Source organism: Phoenix dactylifera, chromosome 4 (assembly GCF_009389715.1).
Source record: "Phoenix dactylifera cultivar Barhee BC4 chromosome 4, palm_55x_up_171113_PBpolish2nd_filt_p, whole genome shotgun sequence".
In the NCBI taxonomy this organism is placed as follows: domain Eukaryota; kingdom Viridiplantae; phylum Streptophyta; class Magnoliopsida; order Arecales; family Arecaceae; genus Phoenix; species Phoenix dactylifera.
Genome location: NC_052395.1, coordinates 1,026,655 through 1,054,534, shown reverse-complemented (window position 1 = coordinate 1,054,534; position 27,880 = coordinate 1,026,655). Strand labels below are relative to the sequence as shown.

At 40.9% G+C, this 27,880-nt stretch overlaps 1 protein-coding gene across 1 annotated transcript in view; it reads right to left on the bottom strand.

Annotated features, from left to right (window-relative positions):
• Positions 1 to 27,457, bottom strand: part of LOC103712861 (DENN domain and WD repeat-containing protein SCD1) — a 51,402-nt gene extending 23,945 nt beyond the window's left edge. Inside the window, 17 exon segments of the mRNA XM_039125258.1 lie at positions 3,845 to 3,895; positions 3,991 to 4,064; positions 4,185 to 4,260; positions 4,471 to 4,515; positions 4,615 to 4,678; positions 4,774 to 4,897; positions 5,109 to 5,304; positions 6,413 to 6,502; positions 6,583 to 6,637; positions 7,196 to 7,416; positions 9,271 to 9,384; positions 9,661 to 9,724; positions 21,272 to 21,372; positions 21,495 to 21,636; positions 25,102 to 25,303; positions 25,533 to 25,626; positions 27,031 to 27,457. Of these exon segments, the coding sequence (XP_038981186.1) occupies positions 3,845 to 3,895; positions 3,991 to 4,064; positions 4,185 to 4,260; positions 4,471 to 4,515; positions 4,615 to 4,678; positions 4,774 to 4,897; positions 5,109 to 5,304; positions 6,413 to 6,502; positions 6,583 to 6,637; positions 7,196 to 7,416; positions 9,271 to 9,384; positions 9,661 to 9,724; positions 21,272 to 21,372; positions 21,495 to 21,636; positions 25,102 to 25,303; positions 25,533 to 25,626; positions 27,031 to 27,210 (1,893 nt within the window). The 5' untranslated portion in view covers positions 27,211 to 27,457.
• Positions 27,458 to 27,880: the final 423 nt, after the last annotated feature.

Genomic DNA, 27,880 nt, shown 5'->3' with positions numbered 1-27,880 from the left:
TTTTTAAAATTAGTTTAACAATAATTTATAAGTTAACAACACTTTATAATAACAATTTATAGTACAATATAATATAAGAATAATACAAAATTATATTACATATATGATATTATAATAATATTTTATTTAATCTTTATTATTATATTACCATAATTATATCTTAATACTATTATATTATTATAGTATAACAATATAATACTTTATAGTATGCTAAAACAATAATATTATACTATTATATTACGATAATATTATTATAATATAATATTAAAAATATTGTTATTTTCATAATAACTTTAAAATCTATTATCTATTCAATTATTAGGTTAAATATCAAAATAAATAATTTATAAATAAGAATATTTTATAATAATAATTCTTGATAGTATAAACAATTTCCAATTGAAAGCATTATGTAATATCCTTTATTATCATTTTGTGATACTAAAAGCACTTTCTCGGTTTACTAATTAAACATATGTTAAAATTCTACAACGCTTTAGAAATGTAGTTAACAAACAACATGCACCATTTAGTTTATTAAAAGCTCGATTCCGAAGCTCTTTCCACAAACAAAAGTTCTACTACCCACAATAATGCCAAACCAGGCCTTAGTTTTCCTTTTAGGGACAAAGTAATACTTTTACCTATGGATTTTTGGAAATTATTGTTCCTTGTTAGGGGAAAAAATGAACAAAATACCAAAAAAGACATCGACCTAGTTTGATAACTTATCAAACTAAAAGCAACCATATGATCCACAGATTTCAAATTTGGGTACTTGAAGATATAACACAATATATCTATTTTCATACTATCACCAACTTCTAAGTAAGATTTCAAATAGTTACACATTATCATGATACTCAATATGACTGATCATATCTGATAAAAGACCAAAGAGAGTTGATGTAGGTAATTAACTACAGCTAAAAGGAAGAAGCTTTCTAAATAATGCATAAGCAAACTACCACTACATATAAAGAAGGAAATCCAGTCCCTATAATTCAAGCCTAGAAGATTGATAATGTTGTTGAATGATTAGTGATTATAAATAATCCTGAGAATGTCAACATTTCAAGGTACATTAGGTGCTAGGCGAGCATTCATAGGTTCTACCTGGGAACTAGGTCCCTAGGCACTATGTAAGCATCCAAAAAGTTAGATGATACATAATACACATACAGACACGCAAGCATGCAAAAACACACATGCAAACGCATGCAACTGCAGTATGCATGCATGTGCACATGCATAAGCACACAAGCAGACAAACATAGAGGAGACACATACACACACAAGCACACACACAGAAGCATACACATGGAGAGCAGATAAAGAAGTGCACAAACAGACGCAGACACAAGCATGCATCTGTGCATGCACACAGACGCAGACACACGCATGCAACCGCACATGCACACAGAAGCAGACAAACATAGAGATCAGATAAAGAAGTACACACGGACACAAGGACGCATGCACACGTGCAAGTGCACACATACACACGCATATAAGTTGAATATCAAAGAAACTCATGAAGCATTGCACTGAGGGGCTATTTGGACTTTGGAATCCTGTAAATGGAGTCACATGCAATTCAAGTTGTAGGTGCCAGCCAGGCGCTTGTTTAGATGCATGCAACTCAAATTGCAATGTTGAGCTGTTCATCAGGTTGTAACTCAGAGCAATCTTGCACTAAGTCGACTCACAGTCAAAATGACTGCAAGACGAGATGGAGCCATTCAAGTAGATATCTTAATTTTATAAAAAAAGATTTTATTGCCATTACATCTTGATCAAAGCCTTAGCAGCCCACCTTATGCCATCGCCTCACTCCTCTCCGGCACCCCATTCCAAACCTCGCTTCCTGCCGGATCTCCCTGGCCATGCACCACCAGACCTCTCCCCAGCCTCTCTGCCTCCTTCCCTCTCCTCCTCTTCCCTACTCACGAGTCCCTCCTCGTTGTTGCCCTCATTGTCATCACCATGCCAGCCCACCTCCAAGAGGCCCACAACCACCTTCCCCGCCTCGAACTTCACTAGAGCAACTACCTAATCACCCGCCTCCTCTGCCACCTCACCAACCAATGTCCCCACCCGCTCCTCGTGTTCACGCAAGTCCCCACCCTAACCCTTTTCTCCGGACAGCCCTCATACACGATGCCAACCTCCTCCATTTCACGGCCTCCTCTACCTCTACACCACCATGCATCACCTTTAGCCCAGCCTCACCCCTCTCCTTCACCATCTCTGCCCTCCTCAAGACCTGCATCACAACTCGCTCCCTCTCCATGGACGCCCAGGTCCACACCCAGGCTCTCGCCATCAATGGCTTCGACACCAACCTCTTTGTCTAGAATACCTCATATCCCTGTATGTCAAGTGCTCCGACCTGGCATATGCTTGCAAGATGTTCGGCGGAATGTCTATCGGAGATGCCATATCTTGAACTTCGTTTATCACCACCTATACCAAGACCGGATATGGGCTCTGATGAGGGGCTTTTTGTGAGGACACTGGTGAAGGAATTGGTGGTGCGGACTGTCACAATGATGAGGTATGGACAAACACCTCCTCTTCTATCCATCTTTTCCCGTTTCGCCTTTCTTTTCCCCGTAACTCTCTTCCAAACACAAGAAGTGAGCTTCCTTGTAAGTCGCCTAATACAACTTAAGTTGCATTGCAACTTGAGTTGCAGTTTAATTTCAGTTACAGGGCTCCAAACAGCCCCTAAAGCAGTTCAACTTCTTTTTGTTTCTTCCTTCCCTTTTTCCTTTTCTCCATATTTCCCTTTCTGTTGATTGCAACAACCAATGTCCTTGTTACATTGCCGCCTTTGACTGCTCCAACTGCTTGCAGTTAAAATGGCAGCCATTGTAGCATGTCATCTTGGTTGCCCTTTCTATTGGCAGTTACAGAGTAAAATAGTGGAAAAAGGGAAGGAAGATGAAAGGAAAATTAATGATCAAAAGAAAATGATAAAAGAGAGGAAAAAGAGAAGAAAGTGGGAAGAGATTTTCGGAGGGAAAATTAGAAACTGAAATCTCTCTCTACTGGAAGATGGTTTGAATCCGCATCACCTAACCCATATCAACCCCAGCCGCACAGTGTCCATGAGTGTTGCATTAAGCTAGGCAGGCTGCCAAATCGCCACATGGTGACCTGGCTGCAAAATAAGCCAAGCCATGTCCTAGGAGAGGAGCTTCAGGGAGCCACACTTGAATTTCTAGGTGGCCAGGAAACTTGATAACCAATTTTCAGAATATTGAGATCCTTTAAGAGTCAATGCTAGTTACAAACAATAACTCCTGAAAGCAACTTCAATAAATTCCAATATATAACTTGAGGACGAAGTTATAAAGTCATAGTAATATAATAAATTCACTAAAGTGAATTTGCTTAATGGATAAACACATAGGCCATAGCCCCCTCATGTGTCACACATTTAGTTTTAAATATGTAAACCTAAAATTTTGATCTAAAAAAGAGCTGCAAATTATATATTCAAAGGAACTACCCAAAATGTCACTGTGAAAAGGAAAAGAACTATTAGAAATCTCATGTGTAAAATTGTGAATGTGATGCTAATAAGTTAGGAACACTGGAAAGGAAGAAACAAATTCCCTAAGGCCAGATCATTAACTTACTGACCAAGTAGAAAATGTGAAAATTTCAAGCAAGTATAGGTTGGTCCATGCTGCAAAACAAACCTAACCTACTCAAACATTTCATTCCTAGGAACTATTTTATAAAAAAAACATTTTTTATACCAAATAGCATTCCCTTGGAATAATGGCTTTAAAAAATACTTCTGGTAAAAAACTGTACATCTAAATTCTCTCACCAGTTCTTTTACCGCGATAAACTGCTCATCAGTTAAACGGCATTGCCATCCCTAGGAAATAAAACTTGTTTAGAAGAACAGGAACAGTAGTCATACTCAGGTAAAATAAAATGGCCAAATGTTTCTAAGGAATCTGGCTAAATTACCGCATGAATATGTTCCCTGATACATTCAACAAACCCACTGCCTCCAATCCCTTCTGCATCAGACTCAATCAGAGCTGCAAATTAGGAAACACAAGTCAATTCAAAGACCAAACAAGAAATTAAAACAAAAACCCATGTAAGTCAGCTACAATTAGCCTCAACATTATTGTTTGCAGTATTGCTTCCAAGCATACCAAGAATTGTGCCATATTCAAAGGATGAAAGCGGATCCTCAGTTGCTCCAAGCCTTAGAAGACGCAACCACAATCCCTGACAAAAAACAAAAAACAAAAAAAGCATTATACCTAAAAAGCTATATTTTTTTAACATAAACAATGTTGGAAGTGCTTAATGTATTAAAATCAGCACTAGAAACCTGGGCACTATGCTGAAAATAATTCATGACAGATCATGTCCTAATCCTATAAAGTCTGTGAAATTCTAAACTGCAAATGTAAGTAATATAACCAAGAAGTTCACCTGCAGCTTTACTTTTATGTCCAAGACCATCCTCTCCCTCTCTGCCTGCAGACCATAACCATCAAAATTATTTAAAGACTCATCAATGTTCCATGCATTAACTGAACCACATTGAGTACAACAATGCAGGGCTAAAGAACTTACAGCCCTTTCCCTGGGACTCAGACTTTCTGCTTTAGAATCACCATTAACTAGCACAGAAGGTGAACTGACAAAGTGAAATTAATCCTTTTAGTTATCAAAATAAGAGAGTTTTTGTTGACAAATGGATGTTCATTTCTGCATAATCTGAATAATCTGTACCTAGGAGTGTGCTTTCCAGAATGGGCTCCACTTGCCATTGCCAAAATTGACCGACGCTTTTCTTCCTGCTCTTCTGTTCTAATGTTTGAAGGGAACCGGTTATAACAGTACCTCGAACCTTGTCCTAAGGGACAAAAAGGTACATGACTAAACAAAAATGTCATGATGAAAAGTTTAATCATTTAATTTTCTTTTCCTTCCCATATTCCCAATGGCAAGTCCATAGAGGCATTCAGAAATCAAAGAAAAGCAATGCCTTGTTAACCAATCTCAAAAGCACAAAATTATAAAGCTAAAGCAGTTGAAAGTTATCTCAAGAGAAACACTGAGGCAACCTGCAACTCCACCATCAGGTTCTGCTATGGTGATGATCTCAAGTTCAGACAATTGAGAGGGAAAAATAGTGAGCGGGTTTTGACCCCTCCCTGTTGCATCTTGTAATTTGTCAAGAAGATTATTATTGTTTTCTTCTGAATTGATACATCTCTCCAAATAATCCAGAAAACCTTGAGACTCTAAAAATTGTGTAACCTGATAAATAACAATAAAAACATCTGGGCTAAGTACTCGGGAACAGAGTTTGTCAAGATACATAAATAGAATTAATCAAAACTAGATCATTTGCAAAACACAAAAATCTGTATACTTTTTTAAAACCAAAGATTATGCAATGAAAGGGGGAAAAAGAAAGACAAAAGGTCAAGGCACAATTATATTACATCCAGGAGGGTTGCAAAACCTATTGCTATCGGGAGGCCGACATGCCACAGCTTATTGTGGCATCATAACAAAAACCATCAAAAGGTCATTTAGCCCATATTCCTCAAAAAGAACACAAAATAACATGTCCTATAGATGTTAGAACCCTAAAACAGCTCAACCGTGTCTTGGATCTTCAAATTAACCATGAAGCTACCCAAAAAAAGAGTTTCTCATCAACTTCCTATTAGGCATTGATTAAAAAACTTTACTATCTAAAAGTATACATGTTCTGGTCCCATGAATTCCCAAATTAGTGCATGTAATGACAGAACGACACGCATCCTTCAGACTACAATTACATGATTACCACTCCAAGCTACAATTGATAAAGGTAAAAGCACCACATAAGTAACCACGGAATAAACTATTGCCACCACTTAAGTGAAAATGCAAATAGTATTTTATGGTTGCACTCAAAGCACAAAAATAGCAAGACAAGTAGCATTTTCACGAGAACCTTAAAATTGGTGTGTATTTTTTAGCAAGAAATAAAAAGACTCGACTCTAGATGGATGACTTTCTGCCACTGTATCAGCATTAAGAAATGAACATTTACCCTTTACACAATTGCCACAAAAAGCAGAATTTGATGAAACAGAATGTATAGTCTCATCCCTCAAAATCCTATTATCAGCCATATTTGAAGCAGATTAAAGAAGAGAGGCTTGCTCATTGTGGAGGTTTCCTTCATCAATTAATCTCTCAATAATTCCATCACTAGCCTTTTTATCTTGCATGAAAATTTATGTTATGGCAATAAAAACATAAAAATGCAAAGTAAATTATTGCAAGATAAAAGGATTATCCTTAACCAAAGAAAACAAACTTCAACATCTATTATTTCAAGCATGTATTTGTTTGAAACTTTGAATTGTACCATCAACATGGATTCAACAGGTTGATTAGTCGAGCGAGAACGCTTCTTCAGAAATGCTTGCAAATTGAAGACATTAGCTGCTGTATTTTCCTAAGAAAAAAGATTTCATAATCAGATCTAAGAAAAGTTTGTTAAGGTAAGAGCAACCAACAACTTTCTCGATAACTTACAATAAAATTGCGATAACCACTCAGAAGTAATGCAAAAAATTTTAAGAATATCAACCTGCAGAATAGTGAGTTAAAGAATTATCAACCAGCCTGAAAGAGTTGAAAGAATTATCAACAAAACTAACAGACAACATAGCTTTCAGTAGAGAGACAAGTAAATCAGGCTCTGCAAATAATATTTGATTAATTCTGAGAGATTGTTAAAAAAACAAAAACTATAGTTTTCATATTTTAGTTTGTATAACATGAAATATTAAATAAGATAATCAAGCTACAAAATTTAAGGAATAGATTATAAATGGTTAGATAAAATGTTTTTGCAAACAGTAAACAATATACAATTCCAGAATCTAGATCACTATTCCTTTCTAGAAAAAGAGAATAGTTCCTTTGCTATAAAAAGTTTTCATGAGTCGATGGCAGCAAACAATACACAATTCCAGAATCATTGATATTCTTTTCTAGAAATATAGAACAGGTCTCTTGATCTTTTAGCCACACAACAGGAAGGGAATAAGGTGAACAGAATTATAAGTTCTCCCATTTACTAATAAACCTACCTTACCTTCAGTAAATATCATATACATAAAATTGATAAACAATAGAGTACTACCTAAGTTGAAAGTCATGCTCCACTCCCCAGGATCTGGTGCCAGCTCTAACATATTGCTCAGACAAACTACCAAAATTGATCCTCATCTGGTCTATCCCAATTACATTTGGATGCAGCAATTTTAAAACTTCACTACGCAAGAAACTCAATTCAGGCTCTGGAATGGGAGGTATTTCTTCTGATGTAGTGATGCGGTTGTACTCAAGATCCACTACAACTACCTGTAGATTAAAAATGGAGTTAGTGAAATTTATTTCATATGTTTGATCCAAGTTTATTAACAAAAGTTATAGTGTTAAAATTTTAAATAAGTAAAAATGACCACAGCACATTAATTTGAACAGAAGGAGCTTATTAATAACTTGAAATTTTATGATAGATGATACACATATGAATATAAATAACAACCTAAGCACAATGACAATTTGTAAACCATGCACAAAGAAGTCATAAAGTAAGAGACTATTACACAATCTTAGAACAAATAATTTTTCTATTGCAAACCATAGCTACTAAAATTGAAAATCTCTGAAAGGAATTACGTATAAAAGGAAAATAAGATTATAAAATGCTACGCTTTATTGATAGCATGAATAAACCAAGTATTGTTTCACCAATGAAAAAAGTGAAACAGCCATGTTACCAGTTGCAGCTAAAAGAATTAGCATATAATAGCTAGAATTGACTCATCAAGAGAGTGGATGTTTATACTAACTCAAAAATAAATGAAGGTTTCATGGTTACTGGATCAAGATAGTCAAAATCCTCTAGCAGGGCTTGCATGACCAGGAAAATTGTTGGGTTTGATTTACCAATATATCAATGTCAAACAAAACAAACAAGCAAGCTTTACTCCATTTATATGGATCAGCTTTGGAGTTACATGTTGTCCACTTAGGTTTCAGAATGTTATTGCAATCAATTCTTGACTTGGAGTTTAGAACCTAAATTGGTCTGAAGACTCTGAACTCTGAAGAGATCCCAAGCCATGAAACTTATAATATGAGTTGGTAATATGAACACCATACCAATACATGGAGATAACATCTTAGCACGACTTTCATCATACATGAGAAAACTTCAATACATTTCTTTAACGAAATATGTCGATCACCTTTTCAAGCAAGATTAGTTTACCCCATTGGACCATAGATGCATTCATGTTCTAGACATCGATGTTGCTTAAGATTTGAAAAAATCTCATACCGTGCCGTAAGCATTTTTCTAGGTCATCGTACATTTAATGGAAGGGGCTCATCTAAGGAACACAGGAGGCCATCCTCATAAAAACTTATGCTACATTGTGGGTGAATTTACTGGTTTCCTTACACAATCAAAAGGTAAAAATGTTAAAATGCATCACAATTTAATGTGCTGTTGGACTCTCTCTCACACACACACATTTATGCATGTACCAAAGTTATGATCATCAGACAAATCTAATTTCCAAAAAATATAAAAGAAAATATCACAAATTCACCTTTTCTCTTCTCCCAGGTGATTACATTCTTCTGGTCACCTCATGACCATTTCTCGTGAGATATCAAGGCCTAACCACCTTATGCTCCTAATTTCTGTTGAAAAGATGACTCTATGACACATTGATAAAGCTGATTCTGACTCCCCTATCATCTCTCACAAGCTTGCCCACACGAAAGCCATAAATAACCAAATGATCTATGTCCTAACTACACTCCAAAAAACCATTCAAAGAGGCTTCACTTGACCTAATGATCTGTGAATGTTGGCTCAAAATATCATGCATTCAACTTTTTTTGAAGGGAAAAAAATCTACAAAATGGGGAACTTCGTTTTCTCACTACTTTTAAGAATACATTAACAGGATATTCAAGCTCATGTTAATATGCTAGAAAGACAACATCATGAGAGCATGCTCCTATGAAGATCCATATAAATAAACAAACAAAAGCAAACATAAATGAACATAACCTTGTGAATTTCATTACGCCACCAGCTACAACAAAACATATCTTGATATTAAAAAGATGAAATAAAAAAAGAGGAGATGGTAATTCAACAGAAAAACCTCCAAATGAAAGAAATATCAAACTTACACCATCCATTGTCAGACCCGATGTGTCAACATCTGAGTGAAGTCCCATCATGTATGGTGTAGGGGCATCGATGTAGTCCACCCCACTGAAGAAAAGAAGTGGAATATAGACATGCTACATCTCAAGAAATAGCATCAGTCAGAAAGAAGCTAAGCAGTAATTAGGCTAACACTACCTATGCACATAAACTGCCCAACCGACACTGCATGAAGAAGCATGTGAGCTTATTGAATAAGGAAAACATGCATAGTAGGTGCATAGGCAATGAAAGGATGCTTCTTGCATAAGCATGGGAAAGGTATCCATCTGGAGTTGCTTTTTAGTAAACTAGGAGAGAATTGTGCTGCATAAGATACAAATTAGGCAGAATTATAATATTTGGAAGCTTACCTGCCACCTAAAAGGATATATTAAATGGCAGATGGCCTCCGAAACTAGAGTCAATAGGGTATATCTGCAAAAAGGATAAAAGAACAAGTTTGACGCTTACGATCGAAAGCTAAATGGGGCATTAATCACTATTGCATAACTGAAGGCATTTAGAAATAAACTTTGAAAAAGAAAACAATTCTGAGATCTTAAACTTACAAGCTGCAGCGAAATATTTCAGTATTCAAGAAGCATAAGTCAAACGCAATAGTATTGCACATCACATGATAATAGATACAACTCAACTCAACTCAACTCAACTAAGCCTTAATCTCAAATTAGTTGGGTTCGGCTATATGAATCCTTTTCCACCATTCCGCTCAGTTTAGGAGAGGAAGTAATAGATAGACTTATAAAACCATCATTTTATGCCTTTCATTTTACATCAAATTGGTAAAAGGAAGTAACAAGGGGAGGAAGGGATAAAGAGAGAACTGATGGAGATAGAAGTGACATTTTATGACTATTGTTAAGGGGAGGAAGCATATCCTTTCAGAATTTGTTAAGAATCATGTGTAAAATTAACCTTCAAAAAAACTCCAAGAGTAAGATCAAGCCACCCTCGTCGTACTGATGGAGATAGAAGTGACATTTTATGACTATTGTTCATGAATAAGAGTACATACATGGTCGGCGGAACCATCCCAAACTGTCCGGTTAGAAATGTACTGAGCCGTACCGGTGGCAGACCAGGATGGTTCCAGCAACCAAAATAAGAAACCAGCAACAAAGGGGGAGAGGGAGAAGAAAAGAGAAGAAGAGAGAGAGGGGGGGAGAAGGGCAAGGGAGAGGAAGGAAGAGACATTGAGGGTGGCGGTCGGCCGGTAGAGGGCCGTGTTGAGCCGGAGAGCCGCGCAGAGGGGCGGAGGAGGGGCTCCACCTCTGGTTCTCCTTTTTCATTCGAGAAAGAGATTTCAGAGGGGGCCCCTTTTTATTTTTGAAGTTTTTAAATGAAGTCAGCAAGAACGAAAAAGAAGATCCCGGGGGGGGAGGCCCTTTTTATTTTTGAAGTTTTTAAGTAAAGTCGGCAAACTCCTTGTCGACTTCACTTATTTTTTTTATTTTTGGAGGGGGAGCCTTTTTATTTTCAAAGTTTTTGAGTGAAGTCAGCAAACCCGTTGCCAACTTCACTTAATTTTTTCAAAAAAAAAAAATAAGTAAAGTCGGCAGGGGGTTTGCCGACTTCACTTAAAAACTTTAAAAATAAAAAAAGGAGTTCCCTCCGAATCTTCGAAACAGGGGAACCAGAGCGAAGCCCCTCCTCCCCCCTCCATGCGGCTCCCCAGCCCTCCGTGGCCCCCCGTTGGCCTCCAACCGACGTCCACCACCCTCCACCGGACATCCACCATCCTCCACCGGACATCCGCCACCCTCCTCCTTCCCTCCCTTCCTCCCACTCCCTCTCCCTCCCTCCCCTCTCTCTCTTCCTCTCTCTCCCGTTCTCCCTCTTCGCCCTCTCTACCGTGTCAGGATGCGCTCCACTTGCCTTCTCCTCTCTCCCTCCTTTTCTCCCTCTTCTCTCTTCCTCTATCCTGTTCCCCCTCTCTCTTGTCCCCTCTACTGTGTCGGTACGGGCCCAGCACGAAAAAATATGGGGGCGTACCGAACCATGCCGCCAAGCAACCGGTACCGACACAGCAATCCTTGGTAGATACCTACCCTCCCTAGAAACAGACAACTATTACTGCAATGGAACTTGCACAAATACGTCAGCCTAAAGTACCAATAGTCCTTGACCAACTTTTTGGGACTAAATCTGTCGACCCTTCTTTTACCTTACACTCCAACCAAAGGCTAAAAACTCCAACAATGTACCATTTGAAATACTACCACAAACCACCCAGCAAAGTTACCTTAGGTTTTTCCTCCTCAAAACCCGTCCACAGGTCCCAGACCTTTGTTGGCCAGACCGTCATTCGTCAATTTCTGCACATACTCACCTACTTTTCCGCCTCTCATCTCTTTCAATACCAATCGCAGGATTTTATGATGTAGTCAATCCTAACCAAAATACGCTGAACCGGTATCGGTAGACATACAGGTCGCCTACCGAACCGGTTCGAGACCGAAACCGGTCCGGTATGAATCGGTTTTCTTTTTTTTCGGTTCTCATCCGCGCCCGGACGCACGTAGACGCAGGTAAAAAGAAGGCCACATAATGGCATTAAATGCCACTCTGTGGCATTTATGACCCGCGCGGGGCAGCGCGCCCGCGAGGGGCAGCGCGCCCGCGCGGGCGGGGGAGCAACGCGCAGGGCGATTTCCAGTGCAGAAAATCGCGCCCGCGCACCGTGGAGGGGGAACCGCGCGTGGGGCGCTCTGTTCAGGACCCTCGCAAGCCGCGCCACAAGCCGAGGAACGACCATGCGCCGCCAACTGAGGTCCAAAGCGGCCAATTGATGTCTTGTGGCCGGTCAACCCTTGGCCGACCACAGGTTCATCCACAACATCGACATCGCGTGGGATCCGCCCGCGCGCCAGACCTCACCCCGTTAACCCAACGAATGTTTGGACCGCAGTCAGGAGGCCGAGCCAACCTCGGCCCTGTCAATCAAAGATCTCGTAGATCCTTAGAATCACACGTCCCGTGCATCCAGGACGCGCGCAGATTGCCCCGGAAGACCAAGTCAACCATCCAAATTCAGGAGATAAAGTTTAAAGATCTTCTAGGACTCCTCCAAGCCCTTGATCACATGCAAATCAAGGGTGGAGAAGCATTGCATGTTGCCACATCAGCAAAGATCCGTGGGAAAACGGTTTTTCATGTTTATCTTTGGGAGAGTTACTTAAAATTGTTTAGGGTCTTGGGTCTATAAAAGAATTTGAAAGGAGCCATTGTAAGGCATCCCAGAGTAATCCCAAAGTTGAGTTTAGTCTTATTCTCTTGTGAGAGAGTCGGCCGTAAGGCTTGGGCGGCATTATGCCGATTTCGGTCCTTAGATCTTGTGTTCTAGGACTTGAGCTAGTGGTTGATATATCAATCTCCATTAGATTGGGCTAGGAAGGGATTCTTTCGATCCTTTGCTAGATTTGGGCTAGTAGAGATCCTTGACTGCTCTACTAGATTGTTTTGCTTTTGATTGTTCTTATTTGTTTGTTCTTCAATTGGAATGGAATAAAATTCAGTTTACTTTCATTATTGATCTTTGCACTGAGTTATTCCACCGGTATTACCTACAATCGGTCCATCATTAGCGATTTCTCCAAGGGCGCACGCCAAGGAGCGAGGCAAGGGGCTTGATGAGAGGCTTTAGACCGTGAGCCCCCATCAATTGCTTTCATTGAGAGAATCCCTCAAGGAGGTAACGTCTGAGTTTTTATATTCAGATCTGAGTTTAGTTGTTGTTTTCATTGATCTAAAATCTGAGGGAGTCTCTAGTGATTAAGGTGTGGATTTTGGGTGAGAAAGAGCCTTATAAGTTGTCTTTTGTCTTTTGGAGAGGTTCATAAAAATTTCGCATCTTGTATTGGGCTAGAATTTGTATTCGATTGGGTATTTTTAATTTTCTACTTTTATAATTGTAAAACCCCTATGGGAGGCTGATTGAGTGGTGTACAAATCAGGTGGGTTGGTTCATCCTTTGGGTAACAACCGCAGGAGGTTTGAGGGACTATTATCTCAGGATTTTAGAATCCTATAACAGATGGTTAAAAGGAGATGGAGTCCCCCTGAAACAACAACCAGGATAGGAGGTTAGAGGTCCTTGAAGTTAGTTCGGCCAACCTTAACCGGGCATTGGAAACTTTGTCCAATACTTTGGCTGCGAATATGGCTGAAATAAGGAGAGAGAATAATGTCACCGTTGAGAGGTTGGAAAGGAGAATACTAGAGAGGGAAAATAAGAGGGTGCAAGAAGAAGTGCCTAGGTCGCATGCCGCACGGCAGGGGCAGAAAAGGTATGAGAGTGATGCTATTAGCGTTCAGGGTACACATCATATAGATCATGGTGTTAGGCACCATTCACGAAGGGGAGGAAGAATTGAAGCCGAGAACTTAGTATTTGAGAGGTGGCTTGATGATGAGCGGGTTAGTAATGGCCATAAAAGTTATGATGAGGCCGATAGTGAACCCGAAGAAAGATCCTTTCATGCTCAAAGACCTCACGGCCGAAGAGAACCCATGACAAGGAGAGGAAGAAACATGTGGAGTGATGACTTTGGAGATGATGACTATAGGGATCCACGGCCTAGAGAAGAAGGGCTTAGGAAATCCAAAATTGACTTTCCAAAGTTTGGAGGAGACCCGTATGAATGGTTTGATAAGGTGGATCAATACTTTGGTGTTTATGATATTCCATGGGCTGATTGGGTGACTCTAGCAAGTTTCCACTTAGAAGGTAGGGCTAGCCGATGGTGGAAGTGGATCCGGGCCTTGTATGAGAAAGAAGGGAGAAGATTGGGTTGGACTGCCTTTGTTGATGAATTCATGAAGCAATGGGGACCTTCCCCCGTTGTCAACCACCATGGCCAACTTGTAAAACTCAAGCAAGAAGGCAAAGTCCAAACCTACATCGACAAGTTCCGGCAATTGCAAACTATGGTCAGCGGATGGTCCGACGAAACCTTGCTTGGTACCTTCATCGACGGCCTCAAACCGTAGATAGCCAAGGAGATCAAACTCAAACAACCAACGTGGCTACAAGAGGCGATGCGCATGGCGGAGATTCTAGACCAAAGCTACAACCCGGAACGACGTACGACTAAGGAAGGTGCAATCAGCAAGTTCACCAAACCGCAACCATCCAGAGCAAATTTCAGATCCAAAGAGGCGGCTTCATCAAGTCCAAAAATCAGCAAAAAGATATAAAGAAGTTGTCACGTGATGAGCTGCAAGATTACATTAAAAAAGGACTATATTTCAAGTGTGGTGAAAAATGGAGCCGAGAGCATCATTGCAAGACCGGCCAAGTCTACGTCCTTGATGTGAGCAGCGATGAAGGATCCGCTGCATCTAAAAATTCAGATAGCAGCAGCGAAGAAAAAGACCACCCCGAAGAGCCAGAACAATGCGCAGAAAACCAGCATGCTGAATTGTCACTCAATACACTTTGCGGCGCACCTAAACCATCCACCATGAGGCTCATGGCTTAGATCAGCAAGAATGAGGTCTCCTTGTTAGTGGATAGCCGCTCTTCTCATAATTTCATCAACTCAGCAATTGTGTGAAAAGTGAACTCAAAGGTACATCGGTTACACCGTTTGAGGTAAAAATAGCTAGTGGTGAAAAACTACTTTATGCTGAAATTGTTAATAATGTAAAAATGAATGTACAAGGGGTAAGAATTAAAGCCGACCTTCATGTACTACAATTAGTCGGCTTAGACATTGTATTGGGGAATGCATGGTTACGTAGTTTAGGTTGGGTGGTGACCGACTTCGACGCGATGACCATGGAGTTCAAACTCGGTGAAAAAAAGAGGAGATGGACGGCCTTGAGCAGCAAGGAGGTGCAGCCTTGTGAGGCCAACATGCTGGAAAAACTTTGCAAAGGAGGGGTTAGTTGCTTTGCCGTTGTTATGGCTAGCCCAAATCGAGAAGATCCTCTTCATGATGACACAGAAATTCAGCAGCACCAACAAGTACTCGAGGGGCTGCCACCACTGATCTAGAGGTTATTAGAAGCTCATCAAAGTGTCGTCCAAATGCCCACTACCCTCCCGCCACAAAGGAGCTTTGATCATCCAATTCGGCTGAAAGATGAGATTGCTGCAATCAATGTTCCACCTTACAGGTACGCACACTTTCAGAAGGAAAAACTTGAGCGCCAAGTTGACGAGATGCTTAGCCAGGGGCTGATCCACCATAGCTCGAGTCCCTTCTCTTCACCCGTCCTATTGGTGAGGAAGAAGGATGGCTCATGGAGATTCTGCACCAACTACCGAGCCCTAAACAAAGCAACCATCAAAGACCGTTTCTTGATCCCTACGGTAGACGAGATGCTTGACGAATTACACGGCGCCAAGTTCTTCACCAAATTGGACTTGCGAGCCGACTACCATCAAATCAGAATGAAAGAGGAGGATGTGCACAAGATGGCCTTCAGGATGCATTCTAGCCATTACGAGTACCTGGTGATGCCATTCGACTTATGCAATGCGCCATCGACATTCCAGGCGGCCATGAACGAGATTTTCAGACCCTAATTGCAGAGGTTTGTCTTAATATTTTTTGATGACATCATTATATATTCCAGATCCATGGACGAGCACCTTGAGCACTTGGAAATTGTTTTATGCACCTTGGAGGAGCACCACTTCCACATCAAGCCCTCAAAGTGCGCATTCATGCAAACGGAGCTCGAGTACCTGGGCCACATAATTTCAGCCGAAGGAGTTTGTGTGGAATAGCGAAAAATTCAGGCCATGCTTGATTGGCCATGGCCGAAAGACATCACGGCCTTGAGAGGTTTTTTGGGGTTAACTGGCTACTACCAGCGGTTCGTGAAGAATTATGGGCTGATCGCGAAGCTGCTGACCACCATACTGAAAAAGGGAGGATTCATGTGGACCATATAGGCACGCAAAGCATTTGAAGACCTCAAGCAAGCTATGATGCAAACACCCATTCTTGCCTTGCCCGATTTCTCCAAACCGTTCGAGGTCTACACCGATGCGAGTGGTAAAGGTATAGGTGCTGTTTTGGTGCAGAAACATCGAACCTTGGCCTTCATTTCCAAAGTATTAGGGACAAGGAAGAAAGCTTGGAGCACCTACACAAGAAAGTTGCTGGCGGTTGTACATGCGGTGAAGGTTTGGAGGCCATACCTTCTCGGCCGACGCTTCACATCGTTATGGACCAGCAAGCGCTTCGCCATCTACTCTAATAGAAGATAGTCATTCCCGAACAGCAGAAATTTCTGGTGAAGTTGCTGGATTTCGAGTACGACATCATCTATCAACCCGGCAAAGAACAAAGTGGCTGACGCATTGTCACGAAGGAAGAACGACCTGATTTTGTGGGTGGCTGAAGACATGGATGAGCCGCAGAATTTTGCAGCAATCAGCGGCGTTGATTGGAGGATTTGGGACCGAGTTCGCGAGGCAACCAAGCTTGATGCCCGAGCACAAGAAATCCAAGAAAAACTAGACGCAGCGACTTCAGGTGTTACACAATTCAAGGTACGCGACAGTCTGATCTTTTACAAGAGGAATATATATGCTCCGGACGTCCCCGACCTGAGGAGAAACATCTTGGACCACTTCCACAACAGCAAGGAAGGTGGCCATTCAGGTTGGCTTCGCACCTACATCCGTATGAAGCACTTTTTCTATTGGGAAAGGTTGAAGCGCGACGTCAAATCCTTGGTGGCCGAGTGCGAGACATGTCAGAAGACCAAATATGATCCACGGGCACCGACCGGACTGCTGCAACCTCTTCCCATCCCGAACATGATATGGGAAGATCTGACCATGGACTTCATCGAGGGACTACCTACAAGCAAGGGCTATGAGGTGATCCTAGTGGTGGTTGATCGGCTAAGTAAGTATGCGCACTTCATACCTATTAAATATCCTTATACAGCCAACAGCCAAATCAGCTGCACATGCATTCGTGGAGACCGTAGTTCGACTGCATGGAGTGCTGAGCATCGTCACCGACCGAGATCGAGTCTTCATGAATTCCTTCTGGAAGGAACTGTTCATGCTGCAAGGGAGTAAACTAAAGGCCAATTCCTCTTACCACCCGCAGATAGATGGCCAGACAGAGATCGTTAACAGGACTCTAGAGCAGTACCTACGTTGTTTTTGTCACGAGCAATAGTCACGGTGGAAAGGCTTCTTACCTTGGGCCAAATTTTGGTATAATACTTCCTAGCATTCATCTATTAAAATGAGTCCTTTTAAGCTTGTATATCGGAGGCCCCCTCCACTATTGATTGCATATGAGAGGGGCACAGCCCGAAGTGAGGAAGTTGAGAAAGAATTGTTGGCAAGAGACAAAGTCCTAGCAAATGTAATAGAGAGCTTCGAAAGGCACAAGAAAGAATGAAATGATACTACGACCAGGGCCGCAGAGAAGTCTTCAACCCCAGCCAATTTGTCTATCTTAAGCTGAAGCCCTACCAACAAAAATCACTGAAGGACAAGTTCAGCCACAAGTTATCTCAGAAATTTTATGGACCGTTCAGAATCATGAAACGCATTGGAGAGGTCGCCTACCGACTGAAGCTATTGATTTCATCTCAGCTTCATCCGGTCTTCCATGTATGCTGGCTAAAAGAGAAGGTTGGTGACCCATCATTGATTGCACAAAATTTACCCACATTTGACGAAGAGGGCCGACTACGTCTTCAACCAATTCAAGCCCTCAATTACCACATATGGCGACGAGGCCGAACCCGACGCAAGATATGGCAAGTCTTGATTCAGTGGGGCGGCTTGCCCAAGGAGGATGCCACGTGGGAGGATTATGATGAGATCGCTTAGAAGTACCCCAACTTCATCCTTGAGAGCAAGGATATTATTCAAGGGAGGAGAAATATTGAGAACCCTCGCAAGCCGCGCCGCAAGCCGAGGAACGGCCATGCGCCAACCGAGGGCCAAAGCAGCCAATTGATGTGTCTTGTGGCCGGTCCACCCTTGGCCAACCACGGGGTTCATTCACAACATCGACATCGCGTGGGATCCGCCCGCGCGCCAGACCTCACCCCATCAACCCAACAGGATTTAGACCGCAGTCAGGAGGCCAGGCCGACCTCGGCCCTGTCAATCGAAGATCCTGCAGATCCTCAGAATCACACGTCCCGTGCACCCAGGACGTGCGTCGATTGCCCCGAAAGACCGAGTCAACCATCCAAATTCGGGAGATAAAGTTTGGAGATCTTCTAGGACTCCTCCAAGCCCTTGATCACATGCAAATCAAGGGTCGAGAAGCATTGCACGTTGCCACATCAGCAAGGATCTGTGGGAAGACGGTTTTTCATGTTTATCTTAGGAAAAGTTACTTAAAATTGTCTAGGGTCTGGGGCCTATAAAAAAAGTTATAAGGGGCCATTGTAAGGCATTCCAGAGTTGAGTTTAGTCTTGTTCTCTTGTGAGAGAGTCGGCCATAAGGCTTGGGCGGCATTGTGCCGATTTCGGTCCTTAGATATTGTGTTCTAGGATTTAGACTAGTGGTTGATACATCAATCTCCACTAGATTGGGCTAGAAATGGACCCTTTCGATCCTTTGCTAGATTTGGGCTAGTAAAGATCCTTGACTGCTCTACTAGATTGTTTTGCTTTTGATTGTTCTTGTTTGTTTGTTCTTCAATTGGAGTGGAATAAAATTCAGTTTATTTTCATTGTTGATCTTTGCACTGAATTATTCCACTGGCGTTACCTACAATTGGTCCATCATTGGCGATTTCTCCAACGGCGCACGCCAAGGAGCAAGGCAAGGGGCTTGGTGAGGGGCTATGGACCGTGAGCCCCCATCACGCTCACCACAGTTCGCGCGCACTATGGTTTAAAATCCACAGTGCACGCGTTGTAGTTAAAAAAAAATCGGTACCGATGCAAACCGGCCGGTTGGCATCGGTACGGACCGGTACGAGAGCGGTACGTAGCCGGTATGCATACGTATCGGTCGGTACCAGCTCGAAAACAGCTGGAACTGGTATCCACGCTGTTCGGGTACCTGTTCCAGGCCGGACCGGTCGGTACCGGGCCAAATCGGTCAGTACGGACCGGTTCGGCAAACCATGATCCTAACCTTCTTCCCCTGGTTTGGTTTTAGCATCCATCCACATGGACATCAGGCATCCATATCATGACATGCACACCTTATCTATGAATTCATTTTATTGCCCAAGCTTCTTAGATATAAAACACTACTGGCCCTGATGACTACATATTCCTTAAGGTTTGACAGCTTTACTTTTTAAAATTTTAGCGAACGACAAGCACATACTTCAAGTCAACTCTTACCAGTCTAAAGCTGGAGCAGAAATTTGTATGAAAGTGGGCAGCAATTTCACTGCAAAATTAGGATGAAATGTTTACAAAGACAACTTATAATGTACTATGAGTTAAGTTAACCATGAATTTTTACTTATTCAGCAATTAGATTACAAAAATATAATAGATAACCCCAAAAGGAAATGCAATGTAAACAAAAAAAAGGAAAAAATGATGTAGTTTGGAGCAAGGTACGTCGTACTGGTACCGGTAGGCGTACCGGTCGCCTACCGAACCGGTACGGTTCGGTTCGGACTGGTTTAATCCGGTACCGAACCGGCCAGCTCTTCCCCGCGAAAGCAGGTGCGCCCAGCCGGAGCCGGAGAAGGAGAGAGCGAGCGGAGGGGGGAGGGACGGAAGAGAGGCCTTCGCCGCCCGCAGACCTCCGCGGGCGACAGAGGCCGAGGGGGTGAAGCCTGCAGGGGAGCAAGGGAGCCTACGGGAGCACGGCGGAGGACGACGCTGCGAAAAAAAATTTAGAATTTTTAAGTGAAGTCGGCAAATCGCTTGCCGACTTCACTTAAAAATTCCTAAATAAAAAAACTGCGGCCATGGACGCGACCGCGGCTTCGACCTCCGCCGCGCCCTCACGGGCTCCACCGCCCCCCTCGGCCTCACCGCAGGGGGCCGGCGGAGGCCTCTCCTTCTCCCTCCCCCACTCGCTCTCTCCTCTTCTTCTTCCCCAGCTTCGGCTGAGTTCGGCATCTACAAGCCCTGTACTGGTTTCCACGGCTCTGTTGTACCGGTTAGGGCCTGGACCGATACGGTATGTGCTGAACCGTCTGGTACGGGCCGATTCAGTATACCATGGTTTGGAGCAAGTTGTATGGCCTTGATAACTAATAAGAAATAATATATGGGTAAATTCAAAGAGGCTCTAAAGAATATAAAGCAGTTTTAAGAGTAAGAGTGAACAGCAGGCACAAACACCTTAAAATTCCATCTACTAAGGGTTCACAACAACTCAAGGTGCATTAAGAACTAGCATGCTATATCTTGGGGTTGTTTGCCTTCATATGGCTCTTTGAAAATGTTTATTATACATTTGTCAGATGATAACTATCATGAATTATTGGCTGGCAGATATACATAGAAGTTAACCAAAAAAACAAGTTATTTTTTTATCCATCCATCTCAATTGGCGGATCATGTTACCGGAGTCTCATCACATAAAATGAAAAAAAGACATGGACAGCAAAGACAAAGGCATATCATTGAACTTCAACCAGAGCAATATGAATTTAATAACATAAAATCTTGTGCACTGGATTATTTGAAGTCGATAAATTATGATTACATGCACACATAAATACAGATGGGCACACTCACACAAATGCATATACACACATATGCTCACACAAAGTAGGAATATGAGGTGCTTAGTATGACATCACACAACTGCAAAGCGCAAGCTCATGACTGTTTACAGTTTCCACATATAGTAGCACGATTATTTGGACAAATTTTAAAACAAATTCAGTGGAAGGCCATCAAAATCCCAAATATCATGGCTACATTAAAAATTGAAAACTTTGTAAACAAAAACAAAAGTTATTTGATATGAAGCTGTGCTGGAAAAATTCAACAGAAAGACAATGGTATTGCAGTAGGGAAGACCCAAGTTTGAAAATTACTTATTTGATCTCAGCAAAATTCTTCTTTCGAGTAATACAGCAGTAAAAAGCCGAATCAAGTTATCAACATCCAGGCACTGCACCAATGGCTGAAATGAAATCTGTGAACCATGAAACAGAAAATGGTCACCATTTCTTCTGACACAATATCCATGATAACAAATGGTGAGCATAGCAAAACATGAAGATCAAGAAAATGAAAGAAAATATGATAAACTTGTACATCTGCATGAGGAAATCCTTCTTTCATGGGAGCCTCCACAGATAGAAGATGGTTCTCGATAGCAAATAAGACTCTATCTTTTCCAGGTGTCGGTAAAGGAACATTTGACACCATATAAGCTATTACCTCCCACAATGGCTTGCTGAAATTCATATAGATAAAAAGTTAGCACATGCAAAGAAAAGGTTCCAGTCAGCAATACTAAAATACCAAGCATAAGAAAGCATTATTTTGAGAACAACATTGAAATGTGACCACAATAAAACACAGAATAGATTATATGTATTACAGAAAGCCATAATCCACTCGAATAAAAATAAGACGCAAACAGCAATTGTTTCACCCAAATCCATAAGAAGTCCTCACCCAGACTTTGCTATCAATATGCCAGTTAATGCAGGTCAAACACATTTACAAATGTCTATCATGATGTTCACATCAATTGCATAGTGGATTCAACCAATCTTCACAATGTCTAAATTAATTCCGGTGTAAATCAAGTTACAAGTTTTTAAATAGGAACAAAGCTTGAGCAAATTTATATCACAAGCAGGCAGCACCACAGAGTTGTCACCCAGGTCATTGAAAAGATGCAAAACATCTTCAGCAAAAAGGTTCTCAAGAACAAACATCCAAGGAAAGATCAAACAAAAAGGTTCCCAACAAACAAAGAATTGAAGATTAAAGATGATGGCACTGGAACAACTTTGAATGGACAAGATTCTAATGCAACTGATGAAAAGTATACCAGATATCAAAGTGCTGATCAGCATGGAACAGAATATACTGTGTTAGTATTTTACTGAAATGCGACACTAATACAATGCCTACTGCATCCCAATGTTTTGGCCCGCTGCAGTGCCACCACATCTCAAGCACTCATGCAACACAAAAAGACAGAATGCATCACAAAAGTATCAGGCCAGCGTGGCAACGATGCACAATATTTTAATCCTTGATTCCGACTGTCGACAGCAAATTAGCAAGTCGAACTATAAAGCTTTCCACTTCTTTTGATTCCAAATGTTTTCATTCTTATTCTGACGTAATGTACAATTTCAGACATTCTCCAACTTTCTGACAATATAAAACGTGTAAAACAAGCACATATCACCAATCTGAGATACTGTCAAACAAAAGGGTAAAATCATATCAAAACTGCACTTCAAATTGCATTGCAGAGCTGAATGATAATTAATAAGGAGGAGGTGACTTGATACATATTATTTGCAATTGATAGAGCAGCTGCTAATCAGAAAAAAGCTGGTATAGTCTAACTAGAGTTATTGACAACAGTCTGGGAGGATAAAGGCCTAAAATTACTTAAAACATGAAACAGTATTTCTCATGCAATTACTAGAAATAGAATAAAAAATGATGCCCTAGCCAAAATTTTAGGTCAGGTTATGGTCTAAAAAAATCATTTTGAGATGCAAATGAAAATTGTGACCAAGAAATTGTGGAATGACATTTAACCAAAGTATGCTTTTTATGGTATAAAGACGGAGTACAACAATAGTAATGCTTGCACTGCTACATAGTTCAGAAGAATTGGTCAAAAAAGAATCTCCGAGAATACAAGATGTGTGAGGAAAAACGAAAATGTGACAATATGTGGGTGAACTAGGAATCATAGGGTGATGAATCAGTCCTGTTACAAAATGTAGAAGCTGCACCAACGACCAGGTGGTAGGAAACAACTACAATAGTACCTACAATAACATGAGGGAGCCTCAGTAACTAGAAAGGCCTCAGATTTGAAAATGCTAATAATGGCAGCAAACATAGTTAAAATAAACGACTACTGAAGGAGTCAAAAGCTGGATTAGAATAGATGGAATGTTCTACCTATATTTCTGATGCAGGCTCAGCTATTATGTTAAGAAACAAGTTAGACCAGGCTGCCGACACTTCTCACTTGAGCAACCAAGAAAACCCTTCCCCAACTTTCTTCTTCAACAGTTTTCTATCGCTATCATATGCTACTTTAACTTCTTTCATCCCTTCCATTCCTTTAGATATTTGTCCTTTCATTTGTGATGGTTGGGATGGAACCATATGAATCAGCACACTAGTACTAGCTTCTGTATCTTCCTTAGATGCATCTTATCTCATGCAGGAGAGAGAAGATATTCTACAAGCCCAGTGTCAAAGTTACATATCAAGTAATTACTCACTCCAGTAAAGTCTGATAGGACCCTCAATGTTCTAAGATGTTGTCCAAGTGGCCAAACATGCACCCACATATGCAGCAGTATGGTGACTGCACCACATTGATAACGTTTGCATAGTGAGCAAATAAGCTACCAGATAGGCCCAAGCAGCTCACGTATGCAGCCAGAAAAGCATATACATTTTGATTCTAACAAATCACTTCCCAAAGAAGAAGATTGACTTTTGAGTGTCTTTTTGAAGTTTGGCAGTTTAAATATCACATGTCTCATTTATCAGGTAGGTAATTTGAACTTGGTTAGAAGTCATGCATTATTGTCACTTGTTTTCTTATTTGTAGATTTCTCCATTTCAATTATACCCGAAATTTGAGCAAACTTCAGCAAGATATATTGTTATTTTTTAGGTTAACATATAATGTTGTATCAAAATAGGCTCTCAAAAAAGTGTGACAGCGTATCTGTATATACTATTTTTTTTTGCTTTCTGAATTTTTATTTATTTATTCTTTTTTTACTTTTATATATGTTTGTAAACTTTTATTTATTATCAAGTATCTATAAAATGCCAACTATACAGGCACCAACATATGCAACCACTTACAGCTGATGCACTATGTGGTGCCTCAACAACTCGCAAATCATTTTCATTTTTCTAAACCCTGTGATAAGTTGTATCACCTCCTCTTTGATTTAGGTGATGCATTCTCGATCAAATAACCCATGTTAGATAGCTAGCTGTTCAGAAACCCAAGATGTGGTCTTTCATGAAGAAGTGGAAAGCTTGCCCGTTTCATTCTTTTACCAACAAATGAAGCTAATCAAAATCTCCATCTACAAACTCTACTTGCATTCTCTAACTACACCACATTGTATAGCTCATGAACTTCTTCATAATATTCTAATTATCTTGTACTTTTAGAACCTTTAATGCTATGTTCAAGTAGAGGTGTGTGAAATGCTGACCATACAGTTGAATGGCGTATACTTGCACTCCAAAACCCATATGAAGCTTCATGCTGCAATATTGTTGCATAAAACCAACCCAAATCATCAGAATTATGGAAGTAAATTTAGAGTAGCAATTTTTTTGTAAAAGTAATTGACAAATAACCTTCATAGTAAAAATAAAACCAGAATCCAACCAAAATAAAGGAAACAAAATTACAAGAATAAAATCTACATAGACATTTTTGGCAGAAAATTACGTAGCAAATATAGTTAGCAATTCAGTATACGGGACCAAATGTTATCTTCAAAAAAGTAGCAACCCTAGTGTTACACCAAGAGATTGATGAACAACAAAAGCAACCATCAGGTATTAGAAAACCAGTATACATAATATATCAATTTCACACCCACAAAGTCAACATATCCAACAAGGCACATGATGATCACAGAACAGACAAATAATTACAAAAATAGTTGACAATTACCTACAGCCAGCATGAGAAAAGCAAAGGATGAACAATTCTTCCAATGCATCCCGAAGGGCTTGAAAACTAGGTGAATGCGATACAAGGCAGATGCATTTATCAGCAAAAGAAGTTGCAGGAATCTGATGTGCTTCGGCAATATCTTCACAAACTGGATCCCGAAATGCAATGCAGCTAACGTAAATTTTGGACCCATCCCCCTCTGCAATTAATCTTTGAGTTAGTATATATTTTTTTCAGTAAATTGGAACTCTTAGCAAACAAGCTGTGAAAGCAACAAAGTCAAATGCTTTCTTAAGTGCTCGACAATGTTGCGCTGTGGTCATTCAGCAAAAAATAAAGAAAATAGAAAGCAAACTCCTGCAGTAACAAACTTAATGCTATTAGAAAAAAGTCTCTGAACTTGTTATACTGGAGCTGCAATTAAATACCTGTTAGCACTATTGGATAGCTACGTGGATATGTTGAGACATCATTAGAATCAAACCCCGAAGAATAGAATTCAACCCCTGCTGGCAGGACACACTGCAATGATAGCTCAAAGTGAATAAATTCTGAAGATAGAAACAAAAGAACATACTATATAGAGCATGATAATGAAAGATTAACCATATTAAACAATAAAAAGAACATGCTCCCTAAAGCATTCAAACTCAAGCAGCACATTTGGCAGAATTTTAATCAAGCAAAAGTATTGCATTCTTTCTTTTTCTTTTATTTTTTGGTAATAGTTAAAGTATTGTCTTCATTTGATATATCTGACATAATCTCCAATTTTCGGTCTTGAATTCTACCAAGATTCCCCATATCCACTTAACTAACTGCGGACAATTAGACCACTCTTTTACCCTTTTTTCTGATAATTATAAGTCTTGCTATTATTAGCAATTACATTTTCATTGCTCCTACAAAACTCATAGGATCACTGGAATCCCCATTCACAAAAGAAAGTATAAGGGATCACCATTCAAAATCAAGCCCATGACATGAGCATTTAGCAAGGGTTAAAAAAGCAGTATCGATCACCGCACTAGTCATGGCCAGTAAAAAGTATGGTATTGATATACCTATCCATGTTTCCAATCATTAAAAACATAATCTAAGAATTGCAAATACATGAAAGGTACCAAGAAAAATACAGAATTAAAGAGAGAAAAAAACCGAACTAATGTAGAAACAATTAGCCTTGGAGGTGTTCTTTAACAAAAGATAGCAACTAGCATGCGTGCCTAAATATAAGAATCATTCCTTTTAGTTCTAGGAATAAATAAAATGTCATTCTAGCATCTAGAGCACATTCAAACTCAAATAAGGCACCCAATAAATCCGAGTCGCTGACGTTAGCTACCTAGTGTTCCATCGTCTGTCAGCAAACCACTCCATTTCTTCCGCCAAATCTAAGCGCACAACAACCCTAACAGACTTCGTCACTCTAGGCGACACATATCATATCATGACAGCAAGAGAAGAAGGAAAGCAAGTCCAGAGCTTCAAACAGGTTTGACATATTAGGCATTTTTTTGGAGCTCGGATTTCTAGACAAGATGTTAAAAGAAAAGAAATAAAGATTCAAAAGCCTTCAACGGATTTGAGATAAAGTTCAATTTTCAAGAAAATAAGTCGAGACGAAAAGAAATCAAGAAACCAGGATTTCAAGGCGTTGAACAAATTCGACATTAGGCACTATCTTGGAGTTCTGATTCCAAGCAAAGAAGTCATGAAGAAAACAAATCAAGAAAGCAGAAACGAAGAAGAAAAGAAATCAGGAAATCGGGATTCCAAAGTTTTAAACAAATTTGACATCAGCCATTATTTTGGAGCACAGATTTCAAGAAAAGAAGTGATGCATGGAAGAGGAATCGAGAACACGATAAACCAAGAACGCGGATCAGAATCGAGAGACCAAGAAAGAAAGGTAGCTTGGCTTACCATGGGGAGCTGGGGAGGGGGAGGGGGGTAGAGGGAGTGGTTGGAGGAAGGGTACTGGTCGAGGAGGGAAGGCATGTACATGACCCCCATCCCCTGGAAGCCCTTGTTTTCGTCCAGAGACCGGATCTCCGGCCCGATCCCGCACACCACGAAGTACTCGAAGATCTGGGACGACGACATCTTCTCCGATCCGCGGCGGAGGAGGGCGGAGCAGCCACGGATCTCTCACCCTCCTCTTCGTCCTCCTACTTCGCCGCCGTCTCCGCTCGATTCTTGCTCCAACTCCACTCGGGATCTGCAATCGCTAAGACGCCGCTCTCGCGCTCGATGTGGATTGGGGAGTCCGAGAACAAGAAGAAGACGGACAACGGGGCTTGGGCTCTTGGCGCCCGACCAACAAAAGGGGAGAGAGCGAGAGGCCGGGGGGTGGAGTCGCGGCTCGGTCTCAGGAGAGCTGGGACGGTGGGCCCCATGTTTGCAGTGGTCACTCGCTGGCCGCCCGATCGGAGCGTGGGTTTGACCTGAGGAAATAAACGATGTTGAGGGGGTAGTTGCCGCATCATATGTAGTCGGCAGACTTCGTCTTATAGACGGCCAAAGTCGCCGACTTAATATAAGGTTGATTGCGGATGGGAGTTAATGTGTGTTGGCCCTTCATAAAACTTTAACATACTTTCAAGTCCCTCAATCACAAGTTGCTTCCCAAATTTGTTTTACATGGAAAGTAGCATATATAACTGATGGGGGAAAAAGTGGACCACCCCATAAAATACTATTATAGCACCCAAATCCGACGATAGATGTAATCTCAGTACTCATGACCTCGACAGGCCCGACCCCAGCGCGCTCA